Below are 19,526 nucleotides of genomic sequence, written 5' to 3'. Positions count from 1 at the left end.
TAAGAGATGGATGTCCAAATCCTGTAAGTGGCTTAGGTGGTCTCGGTCCTGGCCCCTTCTGGCCATTTGGTGAGCACCCGTGGAACTTGCAGGTTATGTGCTGAAGAGAAAGCGCTGGGCCGTCCTTCCCCAGAACGGATCACTTCATTGTCCCCACCCTAAATTTAGGGTCTTCTGTGTTCCTGAGCCCTCTATATACTGGGATTAAAATATGACTCTCCCGCAAAGCAACACAACATGGGGAACGTTGCTTTCGCCTTTTGTCCATCGAGTTATCTGAAGATGTGGGCTCTACTGATGTGTTTTGCTTCTCCATGTGCCAATTTAATTCTGTATGTTTCTAATTTTCCGTGACCTTTAGCATGCAGCAGTAACTTGTATTTAACACAGGGTGTCCTGGCATGTGTATGTGTATAACCCTGGCTTGCTGTTAACGCAAGAGCGTCTCTATAATCCTAACCTGAATCTTCACAGGGGTGTATGGGGGCGGGAGGGTGGTAGTGGTAAAAGCCAGCTGTGGGAGGAAGGGGCCAACTTGATTTACTCCTGCTTTGAACTGAGTTAACGCCATACCACAGGACAGAGCTCAGCTAGGCCTGCTCCATAGGCCTCTGCCCTGTCTTCCCTATTTTTGACTTCTCATCTTGGTTTGTGCCTCTTGAGCTTCTTTCCCTTGATAAGAACAGCCTCGTTGGGGGCTCTGTTCTGTCCTGTTCCCAGCCTCTTCCCGAGTTTCTCAGCCAGCTTCTTATCCCACCAGTGATGCCAGAGACTCTATCAAGCTAATTCCGGTTTTCACCAGCTCTTTGTCAAATTGTCTCCTTCTCCTGCCATTCCCAATTCCGCTAGGCACCCATCCTCACAGTGACCGACTTTGCCCACATTGCTTTTGAAGTGGGTATATTTCCTCCAGCCTGAGCAATTCAGGCTCTTGTGGATGAGGGAGGGCACTGTGCGTCCTGTGGCCCCCATCTAGGGGGCCCAGGGTCGCTAAGAGCTGTAAGCGTAGAGCAAATCTTGCTCTATTTTCTGAGACCTACTCAATTTTGGTAAATCTTTGGGGAACTGTTTGGGAAGCTTCATATTTTTGTACTAAAGGACATAATGCAGACTTCAATCTTGGCCAAACTAGGATGCCTGCTTGTTGAAGAAGTGGATGGGCTGGGTGTCAGCCCTCTGCAAAGTCCTGCTCTCAAGAACAGGAAATAATTTTAAAAAGATTTTTAAGCCTCCTTTAGAAAGTGTTAGAATGGGAAAAACAGCTGCTTTAGCAGCTCCCTTGAAAATGACTGAGCAATTCCTAGAAAGTTTCCAGCCTGAGGCTGATCATGAATTCAGGATCCATCCTGAAACATGGACTGTTCCAACCCAAGCGGTTTGAAGTTTGGCAAAGCTTATGACTGACCACAAATTAAAAGTTCAGAGCAACATTACCAGGTGGGTCAAGCAGTGGTGATTATTTGCAGTGTAGCTGCCCTAAGAAAACATGATTTGGGCTCTAAAACTTAGTGAGGTAGTACATGAGAGGGAGTGAACTGCTGAGCCCCAGCCTGCTGGTAAGCAATGCTGTTCCCAGGCTACGCTCAACATGGGTTTTATTGACTGTATGCTTTATCACCCCAACTGAGGACTAGTCACTAGCCTCCCTCCCTTGTGGTAGTTGTTGCAAGGAGCTTCTTCCTAAATTGGCTTTGTGTAACAGTACTGAGATGAACATAGCAGTTGCAGTTACACAGATCATAGTCACCCAAAATCTTCATCAGTACATAGCATGCCAGTGGCACAGCAGCTCTTTTATTAATAGGTGTTACTGTGATACATACAGCTTCTCACTAATCCATCTCCCAGCTGGGGAGCCTCGTTAGATAAGTTTGATCTATTTCTAGTATGAGCTTTCCTATCTTCATCATGTAATAATGTGCCAGGCTTGACTTGCCCTAATTTTTGTTAATGTGAATAAGATAAATGAATTGCAGGTTATAAATGGATCTCATCAAAACAGAAGAAACAAAAGAGCGTACATTCGCAGTGTTGGCAGCCTTCATCTTCTACTAATTGCTCTGGAGGGAAGGGATACGCAGATAATGCTTGCGCCATCCACCAAAGGAAAACTGCTGTATCTTTTGTTTACAGCTGTTGTCCCGAGTATAGTATAATAGCAAGAAGAGGAATCTCCCTGTCTCTGGGAAGAGCAGGGCAGCGTTAAGAAGCTCAAGGTAGACTCGGAACACAGAAGCCTAGGACACAATGTTGTTGAGCTGCTGGAGAACATCAGCTAGGAGCTACTGCCCCACAGCTCAGCCAGTGCAGTAGAAGGTACCAGCACAGTGCACTGAAGCAGAGGGAGTGAAAAGTTAACCCAATCTGTACAAAGTTTCAGCAGGTTGAAGTCAGCTGCCTTGTTTGTACTGCAGAGAGTAAGGACGGCCAGATGCAGCTCTGCTGTAGAAACAGTAGCGTGTCAAGGAACTCTAGGGCTTCGCGAACTGAACATGTCTTAGGCCTTAGACCTGTTCTCTGTAGGGAGTAGTTTGTGTGCAAGACCTTGCATGGGAATTTACTGGCTTGTCTATGCGAATAGCTTACTAAGGTGGAAACTGAGTGGATTTGTGTAAAATACCTGCGTCTGCAAGACAGCACGGTACAGGACTGCAGGGTCATCTGCGCTCTGGGTAGGAGAATTACCATGCAGTCCTCTGCAGTGACCTTGCTTTGTTGTGTCAGATAGGATGTGCTCAAACTGCTTTGGCAATCTGCTGGCTACTTTCCTAGAGTGTCCAGCCCTGCTCATCTCTTCGCCTGTATGTCCCCTCACACCCAGAGGGCACAGGGTCCCACTATTTCCTGCCCGTTTGCACTATTTTTAGGTGTTCTTGTGATAATAAAGTGGCCTTTATCCTGTGGCCCATATCTCCTCTGAAAGACTCTTTCCTTTTGCCTTGATGGAAGGAAGGGCAGGGACGCAGCCTTGCTTATAGCGATTCTCCTTTGCAGCTCATCTGGCATATGGTGAGCTGAAGTTTGGTACTGACCACACAAAAAGAGGGGCTGGAGCTCGTGGGGTGGTGGGAGAGGGTTTATGGGGATTACTGGGAAACTCTGACTGTGGAATGCAGTGACTTGTCTCTGTCTTGTACACATCCCTCTCGCTACCCTGTGCATTTTAGAGGTGTCTGCACAGTTCCGGTGTTCAGCACAAAGGTCCCATAAGCAGGGATCTCCACCACCATGTGGACATTGTGACTAAGGATTATTGAGGTGCACTGTCCAAAGTGAGATGGTTTGTGTTGATCCAAACCTGTCTCGCAGGTAGCTTGCTCATAGGTTCTCATACCCTTGTCTTCCAAGGCACTGTGTCAAACACATCAGATAAGGTTATCACTTGAGGGGCTTTTTTTTTTTTTTTTTGGCACAAAATGGGTTACAACTTCAAGTGATGGGTCAAGCAGAAAAGGTGGAAGATCCCGTGTGAGGTGAGATGCTATTAAAGTTGGCCTTCCAGATGTTCTGACCTCTTGTTTCAGGTCAAGCCCTCACAACCCTTCTGCAGCATCTGACCTCTCCACCTATTCCACCGCCTCTCTGATCAGTAACGAAGAACAGTTTGAAGACTATGGGGAAGGAGATGATGTGGATTTTACTCCCAGTAGCCCATGTCCTGATGATGAGACCAGAACCAACGCCTACTCTGACCTTGGCTCATCTGTATCTTCCAGGTTGCTCCTTATTCATTAACAAACATTCTGTTCCCTACTTTTTTTGTTCTTCTCTGAGCATGGATGACCATCTCAGAAATTCCACTGGTTACCTAGACTCATCTTAAAAGCAAAACATTTTCGGTTCACATTTTGCACTCTGTTTGACAAACTACATCTAATAACCAAGGCTATCGCAAATATGTTGTTTCTGATAACTGGTTTTGGGTTCCACTGAAGTAACTGGGCTATTTTGCTTGTAGATATTTCTTTCTATTGCAAACAGTAGGTTTCACAGTTGGGAACTAATATTAGAAATTCCCTGCTGAACATAGGAAACCAGCTTAACACCTATGCTCTAGCCCTGGTGCAGTGCAGGAGAAGACCTGCAAGAAGGCTGTTTCTCTTTACTGTTCTACTACTGCAAATCTTAAGCAATAAACTGTAAGATGAGGTGCTGCATACAGACAGGGGCATGCGTGGAAGAACCATCCATGTTGACCTCGAGTGTCTTGGAGAACATAAGCAAGTGGTTGCTCTGTGTTACGAGTTGGAAATGCCACTGCAATGTATCAGTTCCCTGGATGTGACCTCACTCTCGGTAGCTCTTGTGTCCTGTGACCAAATCAGTTGCTGATTTAAAGCCCTTCCCCGAGAAGGGGATGGAGGGGCAGGGTTGGGGCAGAGCTGAGCATGAAGATGCTTTAGGATTTGTCTGCTTGGATCAGTAGCATGTGAAGGTCACTGCTAGTGCAGGACAAGCTCACTGCATCCCTGTTCTGCATGCAACCCTCGTGTGCCACCCTGTGTTTCAAGCGCTCCCGCGATCCTTCCTCGCCACCTCCATCTGCATGCAGAGCCATTACCCTTCTCTGCTGCCCTCCCGCCATGATGGCTTGTGTCCTTCATCCTCTGTTTCCTCAGGGTTGTGCAGGCCTTTCCATTCCCGTTCCTGGGGCTCTGTGCACTTCATGCCATGATTGCTCTCTTTTATTTTGGTTTATTTTCCCTTTACCATGCCAAGAGCTACTCTTATCTACTCTTTAGACCTATGTCCACTTCTACCTTCGTCCTCATTCCAGGGCTCCCTCCGCCCTCTTACCTGAAGGGGTTTGTGTCACTTCTTCCTGCTAGACTGCTCTGTTCTTCTTCATCTTCCTGTCTGTCTTTCTCCTGGAGGAAGATACTCCTTCAGGTTGCATGCCAGGCTGTAGTGGAAAGACGGGCAAGATAAGAGGGAGTGACACTGCTGAGGTGAAACATGCTGATGTCACTGCTCCTACGTGCATCACGTGGACTCTGTATATCTTGCGTTCTTCTTCTGGTCCCCCAAACTGCTTCCTTTGACTGATACCCAGAACGCTTCCTCTGTAAAGACTCAGTTCAGGCAGGTAGACTTGCCCTAGGACTGGCATTCCCAGTCATCACCTCTGAGGTAGATGAGCCGCAGTGAGAGGCGACATGTTCCCCAGGCCCCTCGCTAGTGACTTTTAATGACACGCAGTCAAGAGGAAAACCTGATGTGAGTCGGTTTCTATAGCTAGTAACATGTCTCCTTTCCTGCAAACAGTGCTGGCCAAACACCCCGAAAAATGAGGCATGTTTATAACAGCGAGTTACTGGATGTTTACTGCTCGCAGTGCTGCAAAAAGATAAATCTACTCAACGATTTGGAAGCCAGGCTGAAAAACTTGAAAGCAAACAGGTAAGCAGCCTATTGCACTGCTTTTAGCAATCCCCCTAGAAATGGGACTAACTGGTGGCAGGAGGAGGGGAGTGCCCTCTCCTTCTCTGCGTGCCATCCTGTCTGTCTTGCACGTGTGGTGTCATTCTTAAGTAATTAACAGTAAGCAATTAAGACCTTGACATCTAGCCCAAACTGAAGTGCTGTTCCTTATTAGCTAATAGGTATCTCTCTAGCTTGGGTTTATTAATGCTGTCTGTGCCTTAAATATTTTAACTAATGAGCTCTTTGATTGCTGGGTGGGAATGCTCTATCCAGGAATTTTTCCCAGGAAGTGGGATCTGCTGTGCTGCTTAAGGCAGATCTACGGTTAGTTACTGTTTTCTCCGGGTAGGAAGGAGTGCTCTGGCTTATGTATATAACCTTACATACACCACCCATGAAGCTATGGGTCAGCAGTGGTACTTCATTCCGGAGGGATTTTCTTTCTCCTAAAGGGAACTTGGCAAAATGCTGAAACCTAGAACTAGGGCAGAAATGACTTTTGGGGGTTCTTAGCAATTTCAGCTTATTTTTCCTTACGTTTCTATTCCTGTCACTCCAACCGCTTTTAAACTATGCAGAGTGCTTGGAAAGAATCCAGTGCTTCCAACAATCCCTAGCTAGGGTTTTTAAAGGAAATCGTTCGCTGGCCTTCTAGCTGTCCCTAGAAACTCAATGTAAATCCTGCCTGTCTGCATAGGCCCTGGCACAGAGCACAGTGCACTGCCTCCTCTCTTGGTAACACAGCGACGTAGTGCATACTGTGAACAGTGTTGTAATTTTTCCTGCCGTAGCAAGGAGCCTGGTAAAACCCAGACCGTGACTGGCTGTGTCTTTGGTAATTTGGTGAGTGAGGCTGTTTTTACCTGGCTGACGGAGAGCAGTGCTCTGATAGAGAGCTGTGCGTCTGTGTGCACTTGGAGAGATGACATCCTCTTACCTCAGAGATGCAACTGGGTATTTTTGATTTGGTTCTAGTGCTTTTGTCTGAAGTCTGGTCCCTCCTTTGGCTAATAATACCAGTCTTTAACTAAGAAAGGAAACTCTAAAAATGGAAAGCATCTCTATTCCTGTGGCGAAGTGAGAAGGATAAACTGCCTGTTTGTAAAAATCATCTAAAACTTGGGAACCCAGAATAAACATCCGTCACTAACTTATTGTCCCTTTGTGACATTTCTAATGTTAGTTTCACTCCTACTCACGCTGATACATCTCTGCTAAATGTAACAGTATTCCTAAATCCACTTGTTAATGATCATAGTAATTTTGTGGCTCTACTCATCTTCAGGTTTTTATTAACTCTAAAGTTTTTGATTAAGTTCTCTAAGACTGTTGCTCTCAGAATCACTTTTTTACTTCACTAAAAAAAAAAATCAATGTTACGTGTCTTATTGTGCGATTCAGTTGGAGATTAAACTGAGATTGAATCCGACATTGATCACATAAGTGTTTAATTCCTATGTTATTCCTTCTGTATCCACGTAGCCCTAACAGGAAAATATCAAGCACAGCTTTTGGAAGGTAAGAGTCTTCGCTTTCCTTGAATACTTGGGGTATCAACTGTAACAATCCTATAACTGGGGGTAGGGGAAGAGAGGACAAATAAGATTAGGAAAACAGAAATCTGCAAGCATGAATTTTCAGGGGAAGGGGTCTCTATTTGAATAGAAATGCTACAGAATGTGAAAGTCATTGTGAGTCTTGGGGCAGGCCCCTGAACTGGAAAGGGCAGCTGTGTTAAGAAAATAGTTACTTCCTTGTCCATCAGCTTTCTTCCCTCAAACTGCTGTTCCGTCAGTCCGGGTATTGTTCTTCTCGATCTCGTAACTTGGGTCTTTTCATTGTTGTTGCTGCCGAAACGCAAAGGAAAGCAAGAGCATCCCTTTAAAAAGGGCGGTTGTACAAAACTAGAATCTTCCTTTGGCTGAGTAAAGCAGTCCCGAGCTGGGGAGGGCTATGAGCCTCAAAAGTGTTTTAGATAATTTCCAGTCTTATGTATTATGACGCTATTCTGTAATGGGAACTGCTCGAGACTTCTTTTTCTTTATTTAAAGAAAGCTCTTGATATATAAAATTTTCTAGCTTAACTGTACCAACCAGCACAATGCGGTGGCCTTTTTTTATATTTCTAATACAGCAAGTACAGCTTGGTGCATTATATGAATAAGGCTAAGTAGTTTTTAAAATATGCTAATGCTGGTGACAAATGCTGTCAAAGGCAACAAAGAGCTCACACGCTGGAACTAATGTCATTGATTGTGCTCAGTATGACTTCATTTAGCTACCAGTAGTCTTTTCTAAGACTTGTGCTTAAGCAGTTATAATTGTCACTGAAATGATTGCACAGATTTTGGCATAGGATGTTTGAAGTGCAAAGCCAGGCTACAAGATAGTGCACAGACTCTTCCTCCTCCTTCCTCATCAAGCAAAGTAATTATCCTTCTGATCTTTCAGGCAGCTCTTCCACAATAGTAACTTCAGCAGCAGTAATGGCAGCACAGAAGACCTGTTCAGAGACAGTATAGACTCCTGTGATAATGATATAACTGAAAAGGTGAGGAGCTGTGTGCATTGCCATAATGTACCCAACTGAACCTCTGCTGGAGACACGTATCTGTTGATGAAGCTCTCTTGCTCACAGTTGCCAGTTCTCTTAAGCTGCTCATTCAAAGTGTCCAAGATGTTCCATTAATATCATGACTCTGCTTCATGAAAATGCAAGACCTATGAAAGTGCAGATCTAGGACACTGTATTAATGCCTGTTTACTCTGTATTTGCATTGATCAGCTGCAAGGAAGATGCAAGTTTGGGGGCACTCGGAATTTGAGAGCCTCTGCCGTTGCAGGGAAAGGTGGCTTTGCTACCCTTTAGAGAGAGTATCATAGCTAAATGCTAGTTTAAAGCAGCAGAAGGGTGTGTGAAGGGAAATTCACTGTCTCAGTTTCTCCTCTCCACTTTGCCTTCCAGGTAACGTACCTAGAGAAAAAGGTGACTGAACTGGAGAACGATAGCCTGACAAATGGTGACCTGAAGAGCAAATTGAAACAGGAAAACACACAGCTAGTTCACAGGTAATAAAGCACAGAGCCAGTTCTCTTTGTCAGTCACAGCAGAGCTAGAACCAAGCTGGGGGCAAGGAACTTCTCCATCTAAAGTATGACCGTATCTTCTGCCTTATGCTGCCAGACAAATCAATCGGGCTTCATCTGAGAAGTCCAAGTGGAATAGGACCTCCTTGCTAAATTTACAGCAAGCAGAGGCCTTCCGAGCAAGTTCCTTAGTGCAGCGATGTGATTGACTTGTGCAGATCAAGACTTTCTGCTGCAAGAGAGTTGACCCACATGCTTTTCTAATGCATATAGCAAGAGCGGAAGGCTGTGATTGCTAGGGGAATAGTCCAGCTTCTTGAGACTGGGAATGAAAGAATAATAGATGAGCTGATGCTACTTAATTCTGTGCTTATTGGGAAGGCTAATGCCAAGTGAGATGGTGAAAAGGTATGGAGTAAAGGAGTGGGGAGGAAGACAATGAAATTGTACGTGTTATGTTAAAGCACTTGCAAAGGTGTTACTGCAAGAAGTTCTGGTTTCCTTAGAGTTCATGAACTTGAAGAACTATTGAAAGACCAAGAGACATCAGCAGAGCAGACCCTGGAAGAAGAGATAAAGAGACATCGAGAAGCATATAGCAAGTATGAAAAAGAGAAAGGCACAGAAATTGAGCTGCTAAATACAAGGTAACAAACTTACTGGTGCCACAGAGAACAGAGCAACTGCTCTTTTCTTCCTCTCTCCTTTGCGTGTAAACATAGGCTGTTCGTAACCAGACAGTGCACAGATGGTTACAGGTTAATAGCTCTACAGAGTAGCTGCGCAGTTGCATGCAGCATGCATGCAACTAATGCCCAAAATGCCCAAAAGCTTGGAGAATGGCTTATATTAATGCTGTAATCCACATAGCCAACGCAGACAGCTTAGATGGATTTCTGGCATGGATTCAAGGAGGGAGTTGTCACCAGCTGTGCCAGGCACTTGTCTCTGCATTGGTTCCTTCCTACTTAATTCTCTTTAGATACCTATTGTGATGACCAGAAGAACCGGAGTCAGTGTGGTATTTTTGGCCTTAAAAACAGACGAAGGAACTCCCAATAACTTACAGTAAAAATGCTAAGATTAGAAAGGCTTTCTTGTTTCGTCTTATGAAATGCAAGTGAAATAGCTTTTTAGAGCATACTTTTTGCATGCCTGCATTCTTGAAGAGACATTTGCTATAAGACTTCTCTTATTGACACAGGGTTCAGCAACTGGAAGAAGAAAATGGTGAACTGAAAAGCACTGTCACACGACTGAAATCACAAACAGAGAAATTAGATGAGGTAACTAAACTCCTGAGTGCCAAACGTGTCCGTGATGTCAAGTGCAGTTTGACAGCAGCTTGATTTGTTTAAGAGCAAACTCATATAGTGACTGTCCCAAATTTTTTTTTAACTGGCATTCCCAAAACAGGAATGTGAATAAAATTGGAACCTTGTCGCTAAAGGTAGCCAGATACCCTTGCTAACTTATGACCAGCTGTGTCTAGATTTGCGTTACACAACTGAGGATGACTCATGTGTTTTCAAGCTAGCTGTAAAGTTCCCCGTTTATTCCAGGAAAGGCAACGCATGTCAGATAGGTTGGAAGACACTAGTCTGAGACTGAAGGACGAGATGGATTTGTACAAGAGAATGATGGACAAGCTGCGACAGAACAGACTGGAATTCAACAAGGAGAGAGAAGCCACACAAGAGGTAAGTGTGACAAGGGATGTCAAGCAATTGCATCTTATATGTTTGGGAGCCCATCTGACAAAGAATGGACAGAGCCAGGATAAACGTTAAATGTTGGATTTTCAGTTAATATATTACTGGATTATATTTTTACAGCAGGGGTACCCGTAGAGATGGATGCTGCAAAAATACCTAATAAATGGCAGTCCGTGACACAAAGGGTAAACTCTTCAAAAACTTAGTAAGGTTATGGCATACCTTCAAGACTAAGTCTGCCAAGAGAATTATGCCTCTTGGGCACCAGGCTTGGAGATCAGAGCTGCTTCCAGCTTGTGTAACGGTTCCGAAGTGGTTTGTGTGGTTTGCGTTTCCAAAGAGGAACGGGTAGCTATATTGTAGGAATTCCAGCCTTGAACAGGACTGCAGTGCTCCTGTCGCAATGTGAAGGTGTGCGCAGAGATGGCTCCTGCCAGGGAGGGCTGCTTATGCAGAAACTGGGGAGACAATGACCTCTGTGCATCTCCGCAGCTCATCGAGGACTTGCGGAAGGAACTGGAGCACCTGCAGCTGTACAAGCTGGAATGTGAGCGCCCAGGACGTGGCAGAAGCTCTTCATCCAGTGTGAGTGAATTCAATGCCAAAACCAGAGAGGTGGAAATGGAGCATGAAATAAAACGGCTGAAGCAGGTGAGTAGGGAGGAGGCCTCTCAAGCTGAGGGTGAGTTCCGGTGAACTGTGCAGGACTGCTCTGAAAAATGCCTACAACTATGACCCTTAACCACGCTCCCTTTAGATTCTGTACCCCCCCCTCCCCCCCCGGTAAGCAGAAGACCTGCCTTGCGTTTGTCTAGGACTTCTTTGCACAAGCGGTGTAAGTTGTGCACATAGGAAATGCCTGCAATTCAAAGGGGGAGGACTTTTCCCTGGTGATAAGAGTTACAGTGCAGCTGCAAGCTGAAGAGTATGTCGTCCAAGCTACCTGTGATGATTTTTTTTAATGAAATCTTGCAGATAGAACTTAAACACAATGTCTTTTGATCCTTAAATAGGAGAATCAGAAGCTTCGTGACCAAAATGATGATCTTAACGGACAGATCCTAAGTCTAAGTCTTTATGAAGCTAAAAATCTCTTTGCAACGCAAACAAAAGCCCAGTCACTGGCTGCTGAAATTGATTCCGCATCAAGAGATGAGGTAATGCACTGTTTTTCATCGAGGAGTACTAGAGGAAAAAAACTGTTTTTTCAATGCAATTAACTGTCAAGGTGAACTACCTGAAGCTGGCAAATGAGCCACAGAAAAGTCTGCTTTGCTAAGAGTTGGAGAGTATTAGAAAAATGACTTGAATCTAGCAGTATTTTGGGGTGCTCCTTTTAACCTCTGCTCGCTCACTTATCTCCCTCCCAATTTAGAAAGCATGTTATTGCAATCTCAGCAGAGTTTTACAATTGATTTATTTTGTGTCTTCTATTTCACAGGGGATTGTGTGTTATGGACCTTTCATATAGAAACAATTGTAGCCAGTTACTTAAATTTTTACTCTTTGTTGTAGATTTAGTTCTAAATTATTTCGGTAGCAAGCTGTCACTTAGATCTAAACTTGAGCTAAATTCTCCCTGTAGGAAGAAATATGTAGTTTGCATGTGGGCTGAAGTCAAGCTGATACAGTTTGAAAAGCATCCTTCAAGCACTGGGACAGATGATGAGATCAGGCCAATGGAGTTGTAAGAGCTCCCAGAGAAAGAGACAAGCTAGTGATGAAGGATTGTAAAAGGGTTTGTTTGCTTCTATTTTTTGTTTATTCTGAACAGAACTTTCCACTTTTTTTAAGAGGAGTCCTGAGACAAACCTTTCTACTCAGTCTGTACTTGAATGACCCTGTTAGCCTTAGCCCCCCGGGCAGTCCCTTGAAGTGAAGTACATACTTGTTTTTCGCTGAAGCAGAGCGACGTGAAGAAAACCTGTTTAAATTGTTAAACTCGGAATAAAAGCAAATTAAGTTTTTGCTGTTGCCAAGGCAAATCTTGCCCCCCTCCCTCCCCCTTTCTGAATCTTGTGGCTCTGGCTCATGCAGGGGATACCTAAGACTCCTTCTTTAAAGGAAGACTGTGCCTTGCAGTTGTGGCCCAGGCTCAGTAAAGCTCAGACCAGTTTAAACCTTTTCCACTGCAGTGTTTTTCTGTATAACCAGAATGCAGGTAAGAGACTGCAGATTCAGGATGGGACTTTTCTGAAGGCTAATGGAAACAGATGCCCAAATCACATTAACATAAGGAGGAACTAAGACTCTAATACTCCAGATTGCAAATTAAAGGTGCAATTAAAGGTGCTGAGTATAAAAAGCAAGGTGCTTGCCTCTTTGGAGGCACTATGAGGCCTTTCAGAGCTCAAAGGTCTAGTGAAACGCAACGTGTATTTCATGTAGAACTAATAACATATAAGATATACCCTGGGTTGCTCTCAAGAATGGAGTGGGGGGGGGATTTGTTTTTAGTGTGTGGTTGTTCCCCCCACCCCCCGTTTGTTTGGTTTTTGGTTTGGGGAGTTGTTTTTTTTCTTTTGTGAAAGATAGCATGAAGGAATATTGAAGTCTTGTTCTGTTCACCAGCCTTCCATGCAAAGTGCTTTCAATTTCAGTAGACTTGGGAAGAGTTGAGTACCATAAAGCTCTTATACCAAGGTGAGGAGGGATGGCTTTGTGTGTTTAGATGTAGAATTTCTGGTTCAAATGACCTGCCGAAAGACTCCTGGTGGTCCAAATACCTTTAACGTATAGACCATTTCTAATGGAGATGAAAGGGAGGAAGTAGAGGTAGAGTACCTGTCACAAAAGGGAATTAGTAATCCTAAGCAGGTGCTAGTTTCTCACCTCTGTCTGAAGTCATGCCATTACATAAACTAGTGACAGTGCTGCAAGAGATGCCTAACTTTGAAATGTTGTGTTTCAGCTCATGGAAGCCCTTAAAGAACAGGAGGAGATAAATTATAGATTGCGACAATATATGGACAAGATCATTTTGGCAATCCTAGACCACAACCCATCTATCCTGGAAATTAAAAATTGAAGGGAATAATAAAGGAAAAGCAGCAACTGCCTGATACTTCTGCACATGCCACTGGATCTAAACAACACTCTGATACTGTAAATGAATCTATAAATATATATATATTATATATACACTACATGTGAGTGTGGGTGCGCGGGTGTGTTTATATGATGTTTGGTACACTGTTAGTCATTGAATCGGCTTGGTTAGACTTTTTCCATGCACTTTCAATACCTGTGACAAGATAGATAATGTATATTAATGTAATAACATAACTGGACCATGCTGTTTTAGATACTGGACAAAATGACTCTACCTCTAGTTGTAAAGGTAAAAGACAGTGGAAACATATGGATGTGACCCTGACTTTAAGAGCAAGAATTGTTCTTTTGTTCTTCCAGGAATTTGCGTACCGCAGACCAATCAACATACCCAGGTTCAGTTCCTGACTGGTGCTGGCTGTGTAATTTCCTATCCAATTTAATTTTATTACTTAAACCACACATTAGGTGGGGAAAAAAACTTTGGGAGAAAAAGGAAAGACACAAAGTAAAAGAGAAGGTGAGGAAGACATTACAGAATTGTTGCTATATGTGTAAAATCACCATCCACTTGTTTGCCACTGTCAGCACAAAGTGCTTTTTATATAAGATCACTTTGGATTCTCCTTTGGGGTGCTCTGAGCCAGCCCACCCTTTAGCGTGTGTGTGCATGTGTATGTTTTATGCCAGGGTCCCTGTAGCATTGAGGCTAAGAAGCTGTTCAAATTCTATTCCCCTATTTTCAGGGGTTTATCCTGGGCCATTAAAATGAATTCTGGGATCCTGCTCCTTTCCCCTGACCCCTTAATTTTAAGTGTTTCACTGAAGGAACACATTCCAGTTCTTAAAACTAAACAAAACAGAACAAAAAAAAAAAAGTGAAATAGCCCACTTCAAGGGGAGGAGGAGCCCTTTAAATCACTTGTTGACTTGCTTTCCCATCCCCAGACAAACTGCACTCCTGTGAGACTTTGAGGGTGAGCTGTGAGGAGGACCAGCTGGGTCCCAAGACAGTGTTGCAGAGAAGTCTGATGTGAAGCATCTTGTACCTTTAGGGCGGTAAAAAGTAAAAGAGCTTGGTCTTGCAGAAGTTGCCAATCCAGACTGAGTACACAGGTGCACACCTAAAGCTCTGAATAGGGAACACATCCTGATTTAGATGAGCAGTTGCATAGGTGCTTAACTTTAAACGTGTACTGTGACTGCTCGTAGAAGTCAGTGGGACAGAACATAAGCTTTAAAGTTGAGTGTATGCTTAAATGCTGCCTTAAATAGGGATGGGCTTCAACTTGTGCCTGTGCTCTCCTGAGTCGGAGCCACATGTTGTAGGACTAGCACCTTTTTAATAATAATGTAACTTAAAGAAAAAGCTTACGGAATTGGCTGATAGTTGAATGTTAAATTTTATTCCATGCACTAAAGTTTTTTAAGTAAAAATTTCACACTTAAAACACCTTTTGATTCATGCCAACTGGTACAAGCAGGGATAGTTACAGAAAATGGGCCCAAGTAACTGGCTTACCCCAGTGCATAGAAATATTTCCTCTATTTGAGTACACTCCCCAGAAGAATGTTACAGTAGCAATGACTGCTTTTCTGTGTATTTCTTGCTGTTGGCAGTGTCTTGCCCCTAGTATTCTCTTGATGTATCTTGGTGTGTGTGTATATGTGATGCATTTTTCCCTAAATTTGAATACATAATATGTATTCATTTATGGATGTAAATATATATATTTTTTTTTCTGCAGTCTCTGTGCTCTTGCCTTCAGTGATGTCTTACTGGAGTCATGGGGGGGGGGGGGGAGGGAAGTGCCAAAATCAGACTTTCTTGAAGGCAAGAAAATAAAAGCAATTTGTTTCTGTGTAATTGCCTTAGGCTGGTGTAAAGTGACTGAAATGCCAGAGGGACCAAAGGAATAACTATGGGACTCAGTGTCCCAGCTCATAAGACATCTGTAGGGTTCTAATGCAGTTGGCGAAACATTGCAGTTATGTTTAAACATCTCAGGGCTGGACTCCTGAGGCTCTAGGGGAATCTGGAGAAGGGATTTAAAGATTACTCCTTTGCCAGCTGGGGATAATATAAATGTTCTTTGCTAAATTACAGCAGCTTCTGTTTGTAGAGAAACAGGTGGAGCACCGCAAACATCCCATGCATGTGCCTCTCCCTCCCGCTGATCCTTCTGGATATGACACCCAACAGTGAAGCCAGCTCGGTGCTGTCTACAGACTTCCTTGCCTACAGGAATCCTCACCTGCGCTTTGTGATGACATTTCCATCCACTTCGTGCTGTCTGCGGGTTGTGCTGAGGACTTTACTCTCTTTATAGGCCACAGAGAACTGTTTGAAATTGTCAGGTGGCTGTTGCTAGCCTGCTGCAGCAAGCAGGGCTGGGTGAGCCAGCAGCCCTGCCACCGGAGGTAGCTGTCTTTGGTAAGCTGTGCTGCTGCCCTGCTCTCATGCAGGGGAGTTGAATAGAGATGAAGCTGGTGCAGGTAAGATTGGAAGCTGAATGTTTTCCCCGAAGTATTTTCAACTAAACTGGATTCAGCTTCAGAATTGTGATGGTCTAAGCCCCATCGCTATTACGATAGAACATGAGCAAAGTTGAGGACTGGTTCACCAAAAATTATGCTGAACACTTGCAAAGCGGAAAGCCTGGCTTGCTTAACTGAGACCACAGATCCCTTGGACTTGAATAGAGGGAGACGTGATCAGAGTTGTATTCAAGATTTCATGCAGATGAATATTTGTAAGAGGTAAATAATCACTAGATCTGGGTGAAATCCTCAAAATGGCACTCTAGCCAAGGGTACCCAGCAGCGAATTTTCAAAAGACTTCTTGTTTAGCTCTGCACCCAGCTGCTTTAGCCTTTAAAAGCTGTTCCTTGCTCCACACTGCTTGTACTTGAAGAGTTGTCTTACACCATGTTGGTGCTGTTTGTAGCTTTATTTTTATTGCATAAAGGACAGTTATCTTTCTGCTTCCGTGGAGGCCCTTGGTGTAGTACTGCTTTCTGTCGTTCAAAAACGTATCCAGGCGCTTGCTGTGGGATTTGAAAAACAAGTAACGTAGGTTGGGGGTGGGAGAAGCATTTCATTCACAAATATAGGTTTTCCTCTGTTATCCACATTTAAAAATAACTAATTAGCAATTGCACATTTACTTTGAGTCCCAATAGCTAGTGGTATTAGACCAACTTGTCTTGTCATCCAAGCCTTGGAGAGCCATTCTGTCCCGGAAAAGAAATCATTGCATTTTATGACACGAAGGTATCTTGGTAGTAAGGGATCATCTTTGGTGGGTCACTGGGGCAGGGATAAAAGTAATCTGCTCTTGACACTGGACTGAGATCTGCATTCCTGCAATGTCGGAGTGCTACGTTGGCAGCACGGGCTGGAGGTGTAGGAGGTAGGGAGGCACCGATTTCGGTGCCTGCTCTCAGAGAAATTTGTTCTCTCTCTGCTGTGGGCTTCCTTCCCGCTCACAGCCTGGCTGGCGAAGGGCAATCGGCCTCTGTCTCCTCTGTGTCAATATTACTGTTGGCGGAACAATGGCTTCACTTCCCTGGGCAGATAACTTCAAACTCAGAAATACAGTGCTATCACATTCTAGCAATACTCAAATGCAGTGAAGATTCTTCTGTTAAAATTGTGCTTCTCATTTAACCCTGGTGGATGCAAACACACTTCAAGGTACTATATCTTGATTTGTTCCTTATCATCTCCTGTAGGAGAAAGAACTAAGTGATGTTCTGGTCAACCAAATTGCAAACCACCGTGGGTATTTTTGTACAGTGAGGAAAAGATGACTTGCTTCTGGCTAAAAGTTGTACTTCATTAGACTAATCCTACACACAAGCTACTGTGGAAAAAACACGTCTTTCAAAACTTGTATGTCACAGTACCTGAAAATCTAGTCTCTCAAGATTTTTCTGATGTTGGTTGTTCCACTCTGGGTATCAGTCAGCAGCTGTTGCATGGTTCCGGTTTCAGAGTGTGATACTGAGTCAAAAATATACTGACATCAAAAAAAAGAGTATTCTTTAAGTCTCAAAAAAAAAAAAATCAACACTTTTGTTGCCAAATTTCCTTTTATGGTCTTGGGAGAAGTTTAAGTATTTCTCAGCAAGCTCTATAGACAATTAAACATAACATCATTAATCTTCACAGATGCACATGCCACCAAATATTTTCCCGTCTGAACGTGGCAAGGATCCGTTTATTTCTGTAGAACTATGTTACTATCCTGGAAAGGATCTTGGCCTACACTATTTAGGCTCCCTAATCTGGTTAGTGATTGAGGGCTTGAAAGCTAATATATAAACATACATTGTGGCCTGCTACATGAGTCACTGTTCATTGCTCTCTACATCATATTGCTAGTGACATGTGATGAACCTAAGAGCTGGAATTGACAAATAAGTTAATACATTATTTTTCTTATTTAATGACAGTGAATATACAGTGGTTTTCTCTTAAAGCAAATACTGTACAGTGTGGTTTAAAGGATTTTTTCCAAGGAAGGAAGGAACTCGCAGTTGATCAAATAGTTGCCAAACCAGTGGCTTGGCTTGTATTAATTTGAGTGAAAACTTTGGCTCAAACTTCCACTGCAGTAACTGCTCAGTTATTCTGGTGTAAGCAGCAATGCTCGTATTCTTGTTCAAGTCATTTTTGCTTGAGGAAGGTTGTCAAGAGTATGACAGCGGTCATGTAACACAACTGATTTTACAGACAATAGTTCAACAGTTGCTGACATTTTGTCCCTTTGCAGTGTCCTCAGGGTTTTCTCAGTACTTTTCAATCCAAAAATATTGATCCCAGGAGGTATTTGCTGCTGGAGCATGTGGCATGTGTGGAGCTCTCGTTACAGAATGAAACTTTGCAGGTACCTTTGTAGTCTGATGGGGATTGCAGAACATGTTTGGTCTGTGTCCTGTGCTCTTTACACGTTGTTCTGTTCTGCCCAGCGAGGGCATCCTTGCTGGAGCTTCTGTAATTGTTTTCTATTTTAGGGGAGAATGTGGGTTCAGCTGAGCTTTACAAACACGGTATTTTTGCAACTTAACCGACGGCTTGTGTGTCAAGCACACAAGGAGGTAAAACTTAGGCTGTGGCTGAAATCTACTAAGGTTTTTATTTTACTTCATAGTAAAATGGAAACAGGTCTGCAATCCACTTTTGAGAAAGTCAACAAAGATACAGAGAAAATTCTTGCCTACTGTTCCCCAGCCCTTATTTTCTATGGTCACTGAAGAAAAGGGAAAAAGGGAAGGAGAGATTCTTGTTATGCTCGGAGGGGGGGGAAAAAAAAAAAAGGAGGGGGAAAAACTTCAAACCTCATTTGCTGTCCCACAAAAGAACTTACTTGGCCTCCCTTAACCAGCATTGATGACTATATCATTTTTTTTTCCACTTGAGATCTCATTTGTGGTCATTCAGTCTTTTGAATCAAAACAAAGCAGTTGCTGATTGAACATTGAGGGAGAAAGCTGAAGTTTGCTGAGGGTTAAGAAAAAATGTGCAAGTCCTTAGCAAAGATAGCTCAAATATTGATGGCTTGTGCACGTCAGGAGTGATCAGTCTGAGAGAGGGTTTGGTGCTAAATTAGTTTTCGGAAAAGGTACTGGATTGGCTTGAGAGTGGGGTCCATTTCTGTGTTCTTGGGCAGCCTGCGGCCCCTTGATGTGGCAGGATATTTGGGGAATGCAGGACTGCCCTCTTACTTGCAGGAGAGCAGTAAATCCAACTATTTGTGCTACTGCTGTGTTTCCAGCATGACATGGAGCAGCCACCTCTGGGACTGAGGGGGAAATCTCATCTCTGCTGTTTCTTTCAAGCTAAAATGCCGAGGCTTTTTGGATGAGATCTGTCTTGGTTAGATGTTTCCCTCCTGAGCTCTGTGGCTGTTGGTGCTCCTTGCTCAGCTCTGTGTGTGACAGCAATGATGAGAGTGGTGGTGTACGTGGTGCAAAGGAAGTGGTGCCTGAAACATCAGCTGTCCCCTGCAATTTATTAGAGCATCTAACTTTACCTTGGTAGAGTTATCTTTCCTGACCAGCCTGGCCTGAGAGTCCAGCACAGATAAGGCTGCAGATTCTTTTCACGTAGGTCTAGGTCAGCATTATTTGTATTACGCTTGTGACTTTATGGTTTGCTGATGAGATTTTTAGACAGATTAGCTGTGCCAGCCTGACAATTTGCTTTTGAATCTCAGTCCAGATACACCCCACGCGTGCCATGAA

The 19,526-nt window shown here is 43.7% G+C and overlaps 1 protein-coding gene across 5 annotated transcripts in view; it reads left to right on the top strand.

Annotated features, from left to right (window-relative positions):
* The window catches only part of RAB11FIP4 (RAB11 family interacting protein 4), a 126,334-nt gene extending 110,062 nt beyond the window's left edge, over positions 1–16,272 (top strand). Inside the window, exons 5-16 of one of the 5 annotated variants that reach the window (XR_011135518.1) lie at positions 3,525–3,716; positions 5,266–5,400; positions 6,907–6,942; positions 7,876–7,975; positions 8,390–8,493; positions 9,018–9,158; positions 9,716–9,797; positions 10,074–10,211; positions 10,719–10,877; positions 11,240–11,383; positions 13,138–13,331; positions 15,401–16,272. Coding sequence is in view for 2 of the 5 variants with exons in the window: in XM_068913836.1 (XP_068769937.1) it covers positions 3,525–3,716; positions 5,266–5,400; positions 6,907–6,942; positions 7,876–7,975; positions 8,390–8,493; positions 9,018–9,158; positions 9,716–9,797; positions 10,074–10,211; positions 10,719–10,877; positions 11,240–11,383; positions 13,138–13,254 (1,348 nt within the window). In the remaining 3 variants the exon portion in view is untranslated. Of the gene's footprint in view, positions 1–3,524; positions 3,717–5,265; positions 5,401–6,906; positions 6,943–7,875; positions 7,976–8,389; positions 8,494–9,017; positions 9,159–9,715; positions 9,798–10,073; positions 10,212–10,718; positions 10,878–11,239; positions 11,384–13,137 lie in introns of all 5 variants that reach the window. The other 4 variants (XR_011135516.1, XR_011135517.1, XM_068913836.1 and 1 more) reach the window with 4 other exon arrangements.
* Positions 16,273–19,526: the final 3,254 nt, after the last annotated feature.

Source organism: Struthio camelus, chromosome 19 (genome assembly GCF_040807025.1).
Source record: "Struthio camelus isolate bStrCam1 chromosome 19, bStrCam1.hap1, whole genome shotgun sequence".
Taxonomy (NCBI): domain Eukaryota; kingdom Metazoa; phylum Chordata; class Aves; order Struthioniformes; family Struthionidae; genus Struthio; species Struthio camelus.
Note: the sequence above shows the minus strand (reverse complement) of the source record. Positions and strands in the feature narration are given on the sequence as shown.